The sequence below is a fragment of the Lissotriton vulgaris genome, chromosome 2_1 (assembly GCF_964263255.1).
Source record: "Lissotriton vulgaris chromosome 2_1, aLisVul1.2, whole genome shotgun sequence".
NCBI classification, from domain to species: Eukaryota; Metazoa; Chordata; class Amphibia; order Caudata; family Salamandridae; genus Lissotriton; species Lissotriton vulgaris.
In genome coordinates, this window is record NC_141687.1 from 1,574,676,740 (window position 1) to 1,574,690,449 (window position 13,710).

General features: G+C 45.4%; 1 protein-coding gene across 3 annotated transcripts in view; it reads left to right on the forward strand.

Moving 5' to 3' along the window:
- Positions 1–13,710, forward strand: part of LOC147732925 (histamine N-methyltransferase A-like) — a 248,382-nt gene that overhangs the window by 78,441 nt on the left and 156,231 nt on the right. For all 3 annotated transcript variants that reach the window (XM_086957460.1, XM_086957459.1, XM_086957461.1), the window contains one exon: positions 12,439–12,546. In XM_086957460.1, coding sequence (XP_086813586.1) covers positions 12,439–12,546 — 108 coding nt within the window. The remainder of the gene's footprint in view (positions 1–12,438; positions 12,547–13,710) is intronic.

Here is a 13,710-nt window from a genome sequence, read left to right on the forward strand (position 1 = left end):
ATGATGCTTGGGTTAAGTTCTTCAGCGAGCAGTACTCTTCTAGGGATCAGCCCGTTAACAACTCTAGCCCAATATATCTGTTCGCAGATGAAGACATCTTCATGCAGAGCGAAGTCCTGACTGCCCTGAAATCTGTGCACAGGGGCCGTGCCCCGGGTAACGACGGAGTTCCGGCGGATGTCTTTTTAAATGACACCGACAGGTGGAGCAAGTACATCTGCCTTCTATTAAACCATATTTCCAGGGGCGCAGAAATCCCGGTATCCTGGCGGGGTGCTGTCATTATCCCAGTATATAAAAAGGGGGATCGTGCCCAACCCTGTAATTACCGCCCAATCAGCCTAATAGACACGGTTCAAAAAGTAGTAGGACGTGTAATCATTAATAACTTGCTTGATTGGGCAGGGGAGCAGAACGTCTTATCTCCTTTTCAGGCTGGGTTTCGCAGAGCAACCAGCACTGTGGACCAGGTCTTCCGTTTCCAATTGATACAATGGCGGACCGTGGTCCTGGGCGGATACAGTCTGTACGCGGCTTTTGTTGACCTACGGGCTGCATTCTACCTGGTCCCGAGGGCAAAATTGTGGGAGGTGTTGGCAGCTCTGGGGGTCCCGTTGACTATCTTAACTTTGATCATGAGACTCCATGAGGGCACTTATGCTAAGATCCAATGGGGTGGTTACGGCAACGATACTATTGACTTCCCTGTCGAGCGTGGGGTTCGACAGGGCTGTTCAATGGCACCGACATTGTTTACTCTTTTTATAAACTGAATTGTTCCCCGTATGCAAGCAGAGCCCGTAGATGCTCCCTCACTCGCAGGTGCAAAAGTTCCTATTTTAATGTTCACAGACGACACCTTAATTTTATCAAAATCCCCTAGCGGTCTGCAGAAGGCACTGGTAATTTTTGACAAATTTTGCAGTGATCACGGCTTGGAGGTAAACGCAGCTAAAACAAAACTCATGGCTTTTAATCCTTGCAGGAATTTCAAATCCAAAATATCCATGAGTGGGCGTTGCCTTGAAGTAGTTATTTCTTTTACTTACTTGGGGATACACATTTCAAATGATAACAGATGGAACCACCACTTAAATCTTGCAGTATTAAGACACAAGCAACTGGCTGGTACCATCATTAAGGAGCACAGGAAATCCTTAACTAAACCAATCAAACCGCCATTAATCATATACGAGGCTAAGGCAATAGGGTCAGCACTGTACGGGGCAGAGCTGTGGGGGCAAGAAAACCTCCAGGAGCTACAGAAGTCAGAGAATAACTTCCTCCGAAAACTAACTGGCACCCCACAGAGCAGTCCCCTCTTGCCACTCAGATATGACCTTGGCAGGAAGGAAATCTCGGCAATGTGTAAACTCCGACCGATATTATATTGGCGTAGAATCTGGACCACCCCTGAGCTGTCACAATATGCAGAAGGATTTGCTGATGTGATCAAAGCAGACCGATTTCATAAAATCGGATGGTTTAGATCACTAAAAACAGCATTAAGTGTACTAGGGTTAAGCGAACTGTGGTCCGATCCAACCGGGTCATTCTTCCCATCCAAGTTGTTTATAAAAAATCTTTTCTGGGAACAGGCTGAAAACAAGAGTCTCCTTAGCAATAATAATGGGTCTATGACGACTGCCTTCCTTGAAGCTAAACTGTTTCCGATGTTTGAAATTTACTGGGATATTATAAATAAACCCATGGATAGGAAACTGTTTTTCCAAATGAGGGCTGGCTCTTTACCTCTGAGTAATTTAACATCAAAATGGAAAAATGGAGGTCCAGCTACTTGCCCAGTTTGTGGGGAAGGAAAAGAAACGTTGGGTCACTTCTTGTTTGCCTGTCATGCATATTCTGTTCCTAGACGTGTTTGGTTGGCTCCCATGTGTAGAAATCTGGGTACTAAAAGCAGTATGATAGCTCTACGCATTGTTAAATCTACCTCCTTAAACTGGATTATTATAGCGACTGCCAAGTACTTGGGGTGGGCGTGGGTAACTAGGCAGAGATTGCTAGCAGGGTGACTACTCTCTGCCTAGCCGAACAGAGACTGCTAGTCTATCTATTCTCTGTTCCCATGCTAGGTGTCTATCTGACGAAAAAAAATTGACATTGATTTTTTAACTGTGAAATAGGATTGTTCTAAATATGATTTTTTACTATAAGAACTCTGCACCTTGATTGTAAATAATAGGATGAAATTTTAAAACTGTCTTTTTAACGTGTATTGTGCTTAAGTCATGTCTGACTCTGTAATTTAATTGTATTTTATTATGTGTTTGTTTGTCTGCTTTTATGAGTAATACTCGAATAAAGCACTTTTGAATTGAATTGAGTGGTAACCTTACCAGGTATCCCCAACTTGAGAAACTGCTATCCAGAAGCCATTCGGCCTGCTTTTCTGTGTGCCAGACACAAAAAGAAACTATCTCAGAATATCAATTCCCCCTTCCTGGTATTCAAACTTTTCAGCTGCCCTCAGCAGTAGTCTTTTACCCACTTGGGCAAGTAGTGATACCATGTGCAAACTCTAGACAATTGAGGAGTAAAGAGGAACAAGAAGAGATCTGTCCTCTAGTTCTTGGGCAGCCATCCTCTCCTCCATTGCCACCTGGACCAACACCATACATTTTGTACCCTTGCCCTGCCCACTGATCTACAGAGTTCACTCGTTACCCAACAGGATGACGTAAAGGCGGCAGCACTCCAGGCTAATTTCCGCACTCGTTCACTCCTGGTATTCACTCATGTGACCTCTCTTAATCTCAAACCTTCTGCCCAGAAATGACGATACATAAGTTGCTCACAAGTAATTAGAAGTGCATGGGACTTATCTGAGGTATAATTAATAAACACTATAGTGGAGTACATTTTGTGGGCAGCTCAATCCATTTTTTAACAGTTTTGCATATGCTTTTCTTATTATTGATTCCTTGGAAATATGTGTAGCTTTAATGCTACTATGAACAGATTGTTGCAAAATTGTTTGTCCTGTTGAAGAAGTCTAATGAGTAGGTGGAGGCCTGAAATATTAACATTTGATATGCTTCAAGAAACATGTATGACAAAATAGAAACAAGATGTGAAGAATGAATATCATACGTCGTCTGACGAGAATGTTAGGGAAGTTACTCCAGCCCGCTTTCTGAGCTACTGGCATTGATTAATGTATTGCCAAATGTGAAGAAATGCATTAAGATTGTGATTTAAGGTTACCCTTTTGGTGCTTGTGATGGAATGGTTCCATCATGACCTCCAGTGCACCTGTGCTCAAGACGGAACCATTCCGACATGTGCACAGGTGCTCTAAATCCCTCTGCTGCAAACAGCAGAGTGATTTCCTTTCCTTTTTTAGGTCTCAGGAGGTAGGGAAGCGCTTCCTCTGCCTCCCAAGCCTTTTTTTAATATTTTCAATGTGATGATGATTGCGCGCATGGTGCGCTGTCGTCATTACATTGAAAATTAAATGGAAACTTAGTTTCAGTTTCAATGTTTCGTGCTCATGGGGCATCTCCTCACCTGAGCACTGAAACACATGGGAGAGGTATCGTTGGAAAGGGGAGAATCTTTCCTTTCCAATGGCACCCTTCGCTAGTGTATCCCTGCTTGGTCATTGCCCCAGGAGGACAAACCCCAAGCAGGGATCCACCCACTAGGCAACAGGGAGGAAGGAGTTGACCCCATGGGCAAGGGCCTTTGCTCCCCCATTGAAAACTGGCATAACCAGTGTTTTTGCCCCGTCGGGGTGCAGAAAGCACCCTAGGCACCAGGGGTTCTTTTTTTATAGGCCAAGGGTGGGGGCTGCCCAGGATGGGAATGCAAATTCCCCCACCCGTTCCTCCAATCAATACAAAAGTCGTTCTGCCCTCCCACAAGGCAGATGGGGCAGAAAGCCCACTAGGCACTAGGGATTATTTATACATAGGGGTGGGGGCTGCCCAGAATTGGCATGCTAATTGCCCCACCCCTACAGTCTTTATTCCCCCTGGTAGGCAGATGGTGCAGTAGCTTCTGATCTGCCCCGGGGGTCAGAAAGCCCACTATGCACCATGGATTTTTTTTATGTCCAAAGAGGGGGGATTCCCAGAATGGAAATGCCAATGCCCTCAACCCACGAAAATGTGCTACAGTCTTCTTGCCCCCCGGCAAGCAGATTAGGGCAATAGCTCCTTATCTGGGCACCAGGGACTATTTCTTTTCAAAGTTTGGAGGTGGGGACTGCCCACAATGGGCATGCCAATGCCCCTATTCCCGCAATAAAAATGCCACCGTCTTTCTGCCCCCCCGGAGGCAGATGGGGGCAGTATTCCCTGATCTGCAACCCAGGGGCAGAAAGCCCACTAGGCACCAGTGATTTTTTTTAATATATAAGGGTGGGGGCTGCACAGAAAGGGTATGCCAAGGCCCCCAGCCTAAACAAATTTGCACAGTCTTTCTGTTTCCCTGTGAGGCAGATGGGGGCAATAGCCCCTTTTCTGCCCCCAGGGGTCTGAAAGCCCACTAAGCACCAAGGAATATGTTTTCAATGTTCTGTGGTTAGGGCTGGCCAGAATGGGCATGCCAGTGCCCCCACACGCTTCAAAAAATAACACAGATGCCATGCCCTCCCGGCTTTTATGTATGTAGGGGTGGTGGCTGCCAAGAATAGGAATACAAATGCTCCCACACACCCCCAAAAAACAGCCACAGTCTTGCTGCCACCTTTTCGGACATATCAAGGCAATACCCCTGATCTACCCCCTCTGCCCCAAGGCGGCCGAAAGCCTATTAGGCACTGCCCTTTTTCTGCAATGTGCTAAGCTGTAAATATTGGGCCCTAGAGCAGCCGGCTCCTAGGGAAACCTAGAAAACCTATAATTCTTTTTAAACTAGACACCCAGGGGAATCCAGTATGTGGTGACTTGTGTGGCTCTCACCAGGTTCTGTTACCCAGAATCCCTTGCAAACCACAAACTTTTGGGAAAACACACAATTTCCTCTCATTTTTGTGATGGAAAGTTCTGGAATCAGTGTGGATCCACAAATTTCCACACACCCAGCATTCCCCAAAGTCTCCCGATAAAAATGGTACCTCTCTTGTGGGGGTAGGCCTAGTACCAGGAAACAGGCCAAAACGCAACGTCGACACATCACATTTTTCCACAGAAAACAGACCCTTTTTTTGCCATGTGCCCAGATGTGGATTTTGGGCTCCAGCTCGCCGGCACAGAGGAAAACTTAGCAAACCTGTACATTTTCTAACACTAGTCACCCTGGGTAATCCAGTAAGGGGTGACTTGTTTGGCTCTCACCAGGTTCTGTTACCCAGAATCCCTTGCAAACCTCAAACTTTGGGGGGAAAACATTTTTCCTCACATCTAGGAGATGGAAAGTCCTGGAATCTAAGGAAAGCAACAAACGTCCACCAACACAGTATTCCTTCAAGTTTCCCGATGAAAATGGTACCTCACTTGTGTGAGAAGGCCTGGTGCTCGTGTGAGGAAACGGGCCAAAATGTACTGTGGAGACTTCAAAATTATCGATTACAAAAGACGTTGTTTTGCATGGGAGCCACCTGCGTTTTTGATCTCGGGCTCGGTGGCCATCTAGGGAAATCTATCAATCCCAGACATTTCTAAAAACTAGACTCCTGGGGGAGTCCAGGGTAGTATGACTTGTGTGGATTCCCCAATGTTTTCCTACCCAGAATCTCTTGCAAACCTCCAATGTGGGTAAAAAAACATCAAATGTGTCACATATTTCTGGTGGGAAAGTGGTAGGCTCAGCAGGCTGACACAAATATCCTACCACCCTGCGTGCCCCCAGGTCTCCTGGTAAAAATGGTACCTCACGTATGACAGGGAAGAGCCTAAAACGCATAGTGGAGACATCAAAATTATCTATCACAAAACAACCTGGTTTTGCAGGGGGGTCACATGCGTTTTTTGGTCCCGGGCTTGACAGCCATCTATGTAAACCACCCAAACCCAGAAATTGTTGAAAACTAGATACATGGGGGAGTCCAGGGATGTGTGACTTGCGTGGATGTGCAACATCAGAGTAATTTGAAAGTGGTGGTGGTGCATAAGAGAGATGATTTTGGTGTGCGAGCGAGCAGGACATTTCAAAAGGGGGGTGAGGGAGGCATTCGCCCCTAAAAGTTTTTTCAAAATTGATCTAAAATTGTGCAATTGTGCTCTATCTTTAGAAATCAAACCCACAAATAACATATACATGACCCCTGTTTTTCCTCTTCATTTACTAATAACTTTGCCATCAGAATGGGGGCAGGAATATTTCAGATTTAAAAGCTCTTACTTTTAATAAATACTTTTGAATGGAAATTAAAATCTGATATACTAAGGTGAAACACTTTTGGTTCAGCTCTCCATGTTAATTCATTGTTTTGCTGATTTCTAGTGCCAATTACTTCAATAGCACATTTGAGCACCTTGAAACACGTGATATCAGGATGTGCGCTGTACTAAAAGTAATCCTTTTTGTTCATTGCACATCCTGAGCTCACGTTATGAGGGCTTATCAATCAATCAATCAGAAACATTTATAGAGCGTGCTACTCACCCGTGAAGGTCTCAAGGCATGGGGGGGGGCTGCTACTGCTCGAAAAGCCAGGTCTTGAGGTGTTTCCTGGAGGGGAGGTGGTAGTCCTGGGTCATTCGTAGATGTGCGGGGAGGGATTTCCATGTTTTGGCTGCCAGGTAGGAGAATGATCTTCCTCCGGCGGTGGTTCTGCGAATCCTTGAAATGGTGGCGGGGACGACGCTGGCGGAGCGGAGCTGGCAGGTGGGAGTGTGGAACTAGAGACGGTTGTTGAGGTATTCGGGGCCTATGTCGTGGAGCGCTTTGTCTGCGTGGGTGAGGAGCCTGAATGTGATCCTCTTGTTGACGGGGAGCCAGTGCAGGTTTCTCAGGTGGGCGGATATGTGGCTGTGGCGAGGGATGTCGAGGGTGTGTCGTGCGGAGGCGTTCTGTATGCGTTGTAGTCGTTTCTGTAGTTTGATGGTGGTTCCAGCGTATAGGGCGTTTCCGTATTCCAGTTGGCTGGTTACGAGGGCCTGGGTGACCGTCTTTCTGGTTTCGGTGGGGATCCACCGAAAGATCTTTCGAAGCATGTGCAGGGTGTTGAAACATGAAGACGAGACGGCGTTGACTTGCTTGGTCATCGTGAGGGAGGAGTCCAGGATAAATCCCAGGTTGCGCGAGTGATCGCGGGTGTCGGCGCGGAGCCCAGAGCTGGGGGCCACCAGGAGTCGTCTCAGGCGGATGGGGATTGTCAGAGGATGAGGACCTCCGTCTTGTCTGAGTTCAGCTTCAGGCAGCTGAGCTTCATCCATTTTGCGACGTCTTTCATTCCTTTCTGTAGGTTGGTTTTGGCGGTGGCTGGGTCTTTGGTTAGGGAGAGTATCAGCTGGGTGTCGTCGGCGTAGGAGATGATGTGGATGTTGTGTTTCCGTGCGATGTCTGCGAGGGGGCTCATGCAGATATTGAAGAGGGTCGGGTTGAGCGAGGAGCCTTGGGGTACGTGGCAGATGATCTTGGTGGCTTCTGAGCGGGAGGGAGGGAGGCAGACTCTCTGGGTTCTGTCGGAGAGGAATGAGGTGATCCAGTCCAGGGCCTTTCCTTGGATCCCAGTGTTGTAGAGGCAGGTTATTAGGGTGCGATGGTCCAGGAGGATGAGGGCGGTTGTTTCTCCGTTGTCCATCAGGGTCCTGATGTCGTCGGTGGCTGCTATGAGGGCAGTCTCGGTGCTGTGGTTGGCTCGGAATCCGCACTGGGATGGGTCGCGTGAGTTGTTTGCCTCTAGGAAAGCAGTCAGCTTTTTATTGACGGTCTTCTCGATGACTTTGGCCGGGAAGGGAAGAAGAGAGATGGGGTGGAAGTTCTTGCTGTCTTTGGGGTCCACTGTGGTTTTCTTCAGCAGGGCGTTAATTTCTGCGTGCTTCCAACTCTCTGGGAAGGTGGCTGATGTGAACAAGATGTTTATGATATTTCGGAGATGGGGTGCGATGATGGTGTCCGCTGTGTTGAAGATATGATGGGGGCATGGGTCCGAGGGGGAGCCGGAGTGGATGGAGTTCATGACATTGGGGGTGTATTCAGTGCTGATGGGGGTCCAGGCACTGAGGGTGCTGGTGGGGGTCGCTGGTTGGGTGGCTGGAGGCTGAGACTGGGGTCCGAAGCTGTCGTGTATGTCTGCGATCTTTCGGTGGAAGAACGTGGTGAGGGAGTTGCAGAGTTCTTGTGATGGTGTGATGTCGTTGTTGCTGGCGCCGGGGTTGGAGAGCTCTTTGACGATGTTGAAGAGTCCCTTGCTGTTGTGGGTGTTGTTGTCTAGTCGCTCTTTGAATGATGTCCTCTTGGTGGTACGGATCAGCTGGTGGTGTTCGCGGGTGGCGATCTTGAGGGCTGTAATGTTTTCTGTAGTTCGTTCGTGGCGCCAGGTTTTTTCGAGGGTTCGGCAGGATTTTTTTGATTCTTTGAGGGTGTCTGTGAACCCTGAGGTTTTCCTGTTGCCAGTCATGCCTGGGGGGTTCTTCAGTGGTGCGAGGTTATCGGCGCAGTTGGTGATCTACTGTGCGTGGTTGTGGGCTGCATCGTTGGTGTCGGCAGTGTCGGCTGGCGGGTTCTGGCTCAGCGTTGAGTGGAGCTGGTCTGTGGTTATTTTGCTCCAGCTTCTGCGGGGGATTTGTTGCGTGCGGTGGTGGGAGGTATTCTTTTTGAAGGTGAAGTAGATGCTTCTGTGGTTGGTCCAGTGTAGTCCAGAGTAGTGGCTGAAGGAGACGTGGTGGCTGGCGGAGAAGATGAGGTCGAGTGTGTGCCCGGCGATGTGGGTGGGGGTGTTCACCAATTGCTTGAGTCCGAGGTTGGCGAGGTTGTTGAGCAGGGTGGTGGTGTTGTTGTCGCTGTTTTTCTCCAGATGGAAGTTCAGGTCCCCTAGGAGGATGTATTCTGGTGAGGCTAGGGCGTGCGGGCTGATGAAGTCGGCGATGGTTTCGTTGAATTGTGTGCGTGGGCCCAGGGGTCTGTGTATGATTATCATGTGAGCCCCAGTGAAGGCAGAAAAAAGGGCATCGCAAGCAGCTGCCTGTAATCCCACCCTTTCCCAGGTCGTCATGGGATGAGGTCAGTGAGACTTGCTGGCCCCAACCCACCCTGTGACAACTTAGGAGAGGGTGGGATGGTGAGGGAGTTACAGCAGTGACTAACAAGCAGCCTCGGGAAGTACAGAACTGATGCCCTACAATCCCTGGGTGGCTTCTAAAATATGAAGCTGCTATGGATAATCAGTGGGCGGTCCTCCAAGTCCCCCGATTTCAGCAAACCTGTGCTGGTGCTAGGTTAGTTGTTCGTAGCGAGAAAAAAAGAAAACTTTACCTGGCACATGTGCACATGCGAGTATATAAACTGGCTTTCTGCCTGACCCTCAAGTGAGCAAAGGCAGGCACTGAGACACAGAAATGTTTTGTTCGACATGTGGATGCCAGTTGCTATAAGCAATTACTAGCAATTAATCATTTAGCAATTAACATCCACATGCCTACAACATTTGGAGGACAAAGCCCCCATGCTCACACACAGGAACTGCCTCTGAATGGGACACTAAGTAAAAATCATTAAACAACAACTTTTAGCAGTTATTGGAAATCCAATTCAAAGGTGAAGTCAAGTTTTTTATAAACATTAGAGATAAGTAACTTAAAAAAGTTACAGTCTCCATGTCTGATATGCAAATTTGTATTAACAGTCCAGAAACGGGCAGCCTGAATGAGCAGTGACTGAGGTATGGAATTCATCGCAGGACCTACATAACAGTTCATTGTGATTGAAAGGTCACCCTGAATAGGCAGAGATTACACTTTTGAACTCAGCAGAATGATGGGGTCCTGCTATCTTGTTGACACCTCAATGTCAAATCCTACCTGACAGGTCTGTTTGAGCCACATTTTAAAGTTGGCGCCCTTGAAAGGGAGCAAACACGATGCTCAGCCACTTCATGTGCATCCCCATCTGGTGCTTAAGAAACTTGTTTTTGCCTTACCAGACGTCTGTCTCCTCCTTTAAACTAGATTTTAGTGTTAGTTGTGAGTGTACACTGGTGATTCCCATAGTCCGCTCCTCTACAACCACTTAGCATTCAGAGCCCAAGTTCAGTGTGGGTAAAGACTTCGGCCATCTTGAAATTGACCTGACACATGGCCCTATGGGACTGTTAGTGATAAAGCAAAGTGGAACTACTGAAAAAGTGGTTTGGGATACCTCTGGGAACGTTTACTCCATCGGTTAGGGAGTGCCTAGGATGTATGCTCTCCTACTAGCTTATGCCAGACGTAAATGTGGCATACCAAGGCACCTCTAAGAAATACTTTCAGGATCTGCAAAAGAACAGAAGATAACTGACCTGCTGTCTTCACCTGAAGGACTGGACTGCTCCCGCTTATATTTAGGTTGAAGAAGCAGACTCCAAAGGCCAGTTGAATAAATCCCTGTGTGGCTACATGGACCGAAACAAGTTGCAAGAGGCCTTTTGCTGGAAATTCCCAGCTGGCCAGTGGCAAATGGAACTTGGACTGGAGTTTGCTGGTGGTCTCTGCCTGACACCTTGAGAGTCTCTAAATGTCCCTCAGCGGTCCTGGGGGCCTTAGCAGTGCACTCCTGTAGTTGTTTGGGCACCTAAAGAAATTTATAATGTTTTGAAACACTTTTGATCCAGATCTTCAATTGTCCCTGCTGGGAAAAGTATCTAACCGGTAATGCCACTGACTTTTTCGAATTTTGTGATTTCCAGCTCCAGCAGGACTAGTTTAATCGGTGTATTGGACCTGCGCTTCATCACAGTCGGCAAAAAAATACTCCTAGCTCACAGTCTACAGTGACCATTGACCAAAACCCATGACTCTTTTACCCTCATTGGATTTATGTTGTTTTTGGTATAATTTTGTTTACTAAATTTTTCTTTTTATGAATACATCGGATTGGGATTTGTATTGTGTCATTTCTCTGACTTTATTTTTTTTGGTACTTCTGAATACTTGACGTGATTTCCTTAAATTAAGACTCTCTGTTCTCTGCAATATCTACCAGGGGTTGAGCTAAGGTTTAAATTATTTAAACTTTTGACAGGACCTAATTACTTAGTGGACGCTATTACATTTGGTGGTCTCTCATCCACTCCAATTAATAATTCACTTTCTCACAGATGGTAGATGCTCATAGGATACCAAAATGTACAGCTTGGTGAATTGCCCTTTTTTGTGAAAGCTAATTGAGAGATTTATAACTAGACAGTTGGATATACCACTCACCTAATTTATAAGTCGATCATTTATAAAGGCATTCACAGGAACCACTTTCACTGTATTTCAGTTAAAGGCATTTTACTATTCTTTTTTTCTTTACAAAAAGAAAATCGTAAATACAGGATTTTCTGTTTGTAAAGAAGAAAATACAGTGCTGCCCTTGTCAGAGGACTTTTCTCCCATGGCGGCGGTAACATTATAATGTTAAAATGTTTTCTTACTGATAGGATTTAGCACTATAGTATTATTATAGCATTATTAGTGGAACCAACGTGTTATGGAAATTATGACGCTTCATATGCCCCCTGAAGTTTTTTCCGACCTCTTCCTGTATCCAGTGTCAGTGCCCTTAATTAAGCACCCACTGTCCTTGCTTTTTGGCAACTCAGTCGATCTTTGATCGACTGAGGGGCCCAAGTTGTCAACAACTGTTTTCCTTAGAGAGTAAAGGTTGTGAAGAGGAAGTTGAATAATGTAATAATGTCACATTTAGTACTCTTCATTACTATCCATCCAAATCTTCCTATGCATTAGGACCAGGAGGTGGCTTCCCTCGCTGAAAGCAATAGACACCTCATAACAAACAAAAAGTAAAAAACACTATCATACTCTTTTCATATTCGTTGGGTTTTTTAATGCAGCATTTATTTTGCTTGATAACTGTCTTCTGGAAAAATCAAGTTGAAAAATACTACAGTGCATTTCCATGATGATATTGTCAGGGAGTGGTGATTAAGAATAAGGAATGTAGAATATGTTTATTTTAAACTAAGAAGTTTTTTTTTCAAGTTCCTGTTTTCAGCAAATAGTCTTTGTCAAATGCCAAAGACAATTTACCTCACACAGAGCAAATGAAGGACTCCTGGGAAAACGAATACTATACCAATCAACAAATAGCAGTAGTTTAGGGATGTACACCTTTTTGGACTGATACGAGATGTGATTTACAGTGATATCAGGGGGCTGACTCATAGCGAACTCTAGGTATATTGTAGACCATAGGCCTTGCAGAGGGCTGAAGCGAACAAGCCAGACCTAAAAAGTGCAGGAGTTACTAGGGGGTGTTTTCAGATATGTGGTATGCTTACATTTTTTGAGAATTTTTAAAGAATGTCATATATTTTTTACTTAGGAAAAATGGATATACAGCTTTTGTCAAAATTGCAAGCTCAGTGCCCAGGAGTCCAAGTTAATAATCATGTCGTTGAACCAAACTCTGATCATCTCTCCAAATACCAAGGTAATATATTCAGAAACATGAATACTGTATGTAGTCTAAAGTGTGTTTAATTCAACTTCGTTATACAGTGTGTTTCCAGACTTGTGTCATTGTTGAACCTCATTGAAAGGTAGTTTTTAATATGGTTAATCATATAATGAGTTTTGTTAATATTCTTATGAAACAATGAGTACTGTTGCCTGAAGCATTATTTTTCTTTTATAAAACTTGATTTACATTTCCTCATCTCTTGTTACCATAACCCTTTCAATATTAGTAAATATATTCTGAGTTGATCAAGGTAAGAGCGATTCTTCAGTATGAAGGGTGGGTGGTAGCTACCTGCATTTTAGAGGTGACAGAGAGATCCTAGCAGTCATGTGCAGTGAGTGACTGCACCTGCCTGCAGGTGGGTGTCTATGTGGACCATTGGAACTCATTTCCCCCTCCAAATGTCTGCCATCAGGGGGCGCACCGACAGTGGGCCACTTTTTTCTAAGATTTTAGAGGATATAAGGACAGAGATGATGCGAAAAGAGATTAAGGACGTAGATCAGATGGATAAATTCAAAGGAAAATAGCGGTGGCATCGGCAAGCTCAAAAACAGATTTTGTGACTTTCATTTAATTTTCTGATACTAATATTCCATCCATTGTTAAGATATGCCTTATTTTGCACACTCACGCTATGTGGCCACCTACGCATTTAGCATGTACTCCACGAAAAATGGAAGACAAGTCTGTAAATCCCCACTCAATAACCTCATGTGGCATTCACACAATGGATGCAGAGTGAGAATTCTAAAAACTGCAAATTTTCCTCATGCACCACACAAAGTTCTGACTGTATGCAAAGAATGGCATTATTGCAATCTGGGGAAAAACCAAAATCAAATAATTTGAGAAATTTAAATTCCTGCTAGACGGGAGTGTCAATTACTTTTTAAGGGTTCAGACAAATTCTACAGCACAAGAAGAATTCTGCATTGATCTGCTCGCTTGTCTGCTTGTGCTTTTATTTTTTTGCGTTTTGTATTTGCAGTGCCCTATCTTTCTTTTTTTTGTCCTCCTTTGCCTCTATCGTACCATTTTGCTTTTCTCGCTAGCCGAAATGTCCATAACCTCATTTGCTGATATGAGTCCATGACAATGGAGTAGCTGTAGGGTGCCCTGGAGCCACCAATC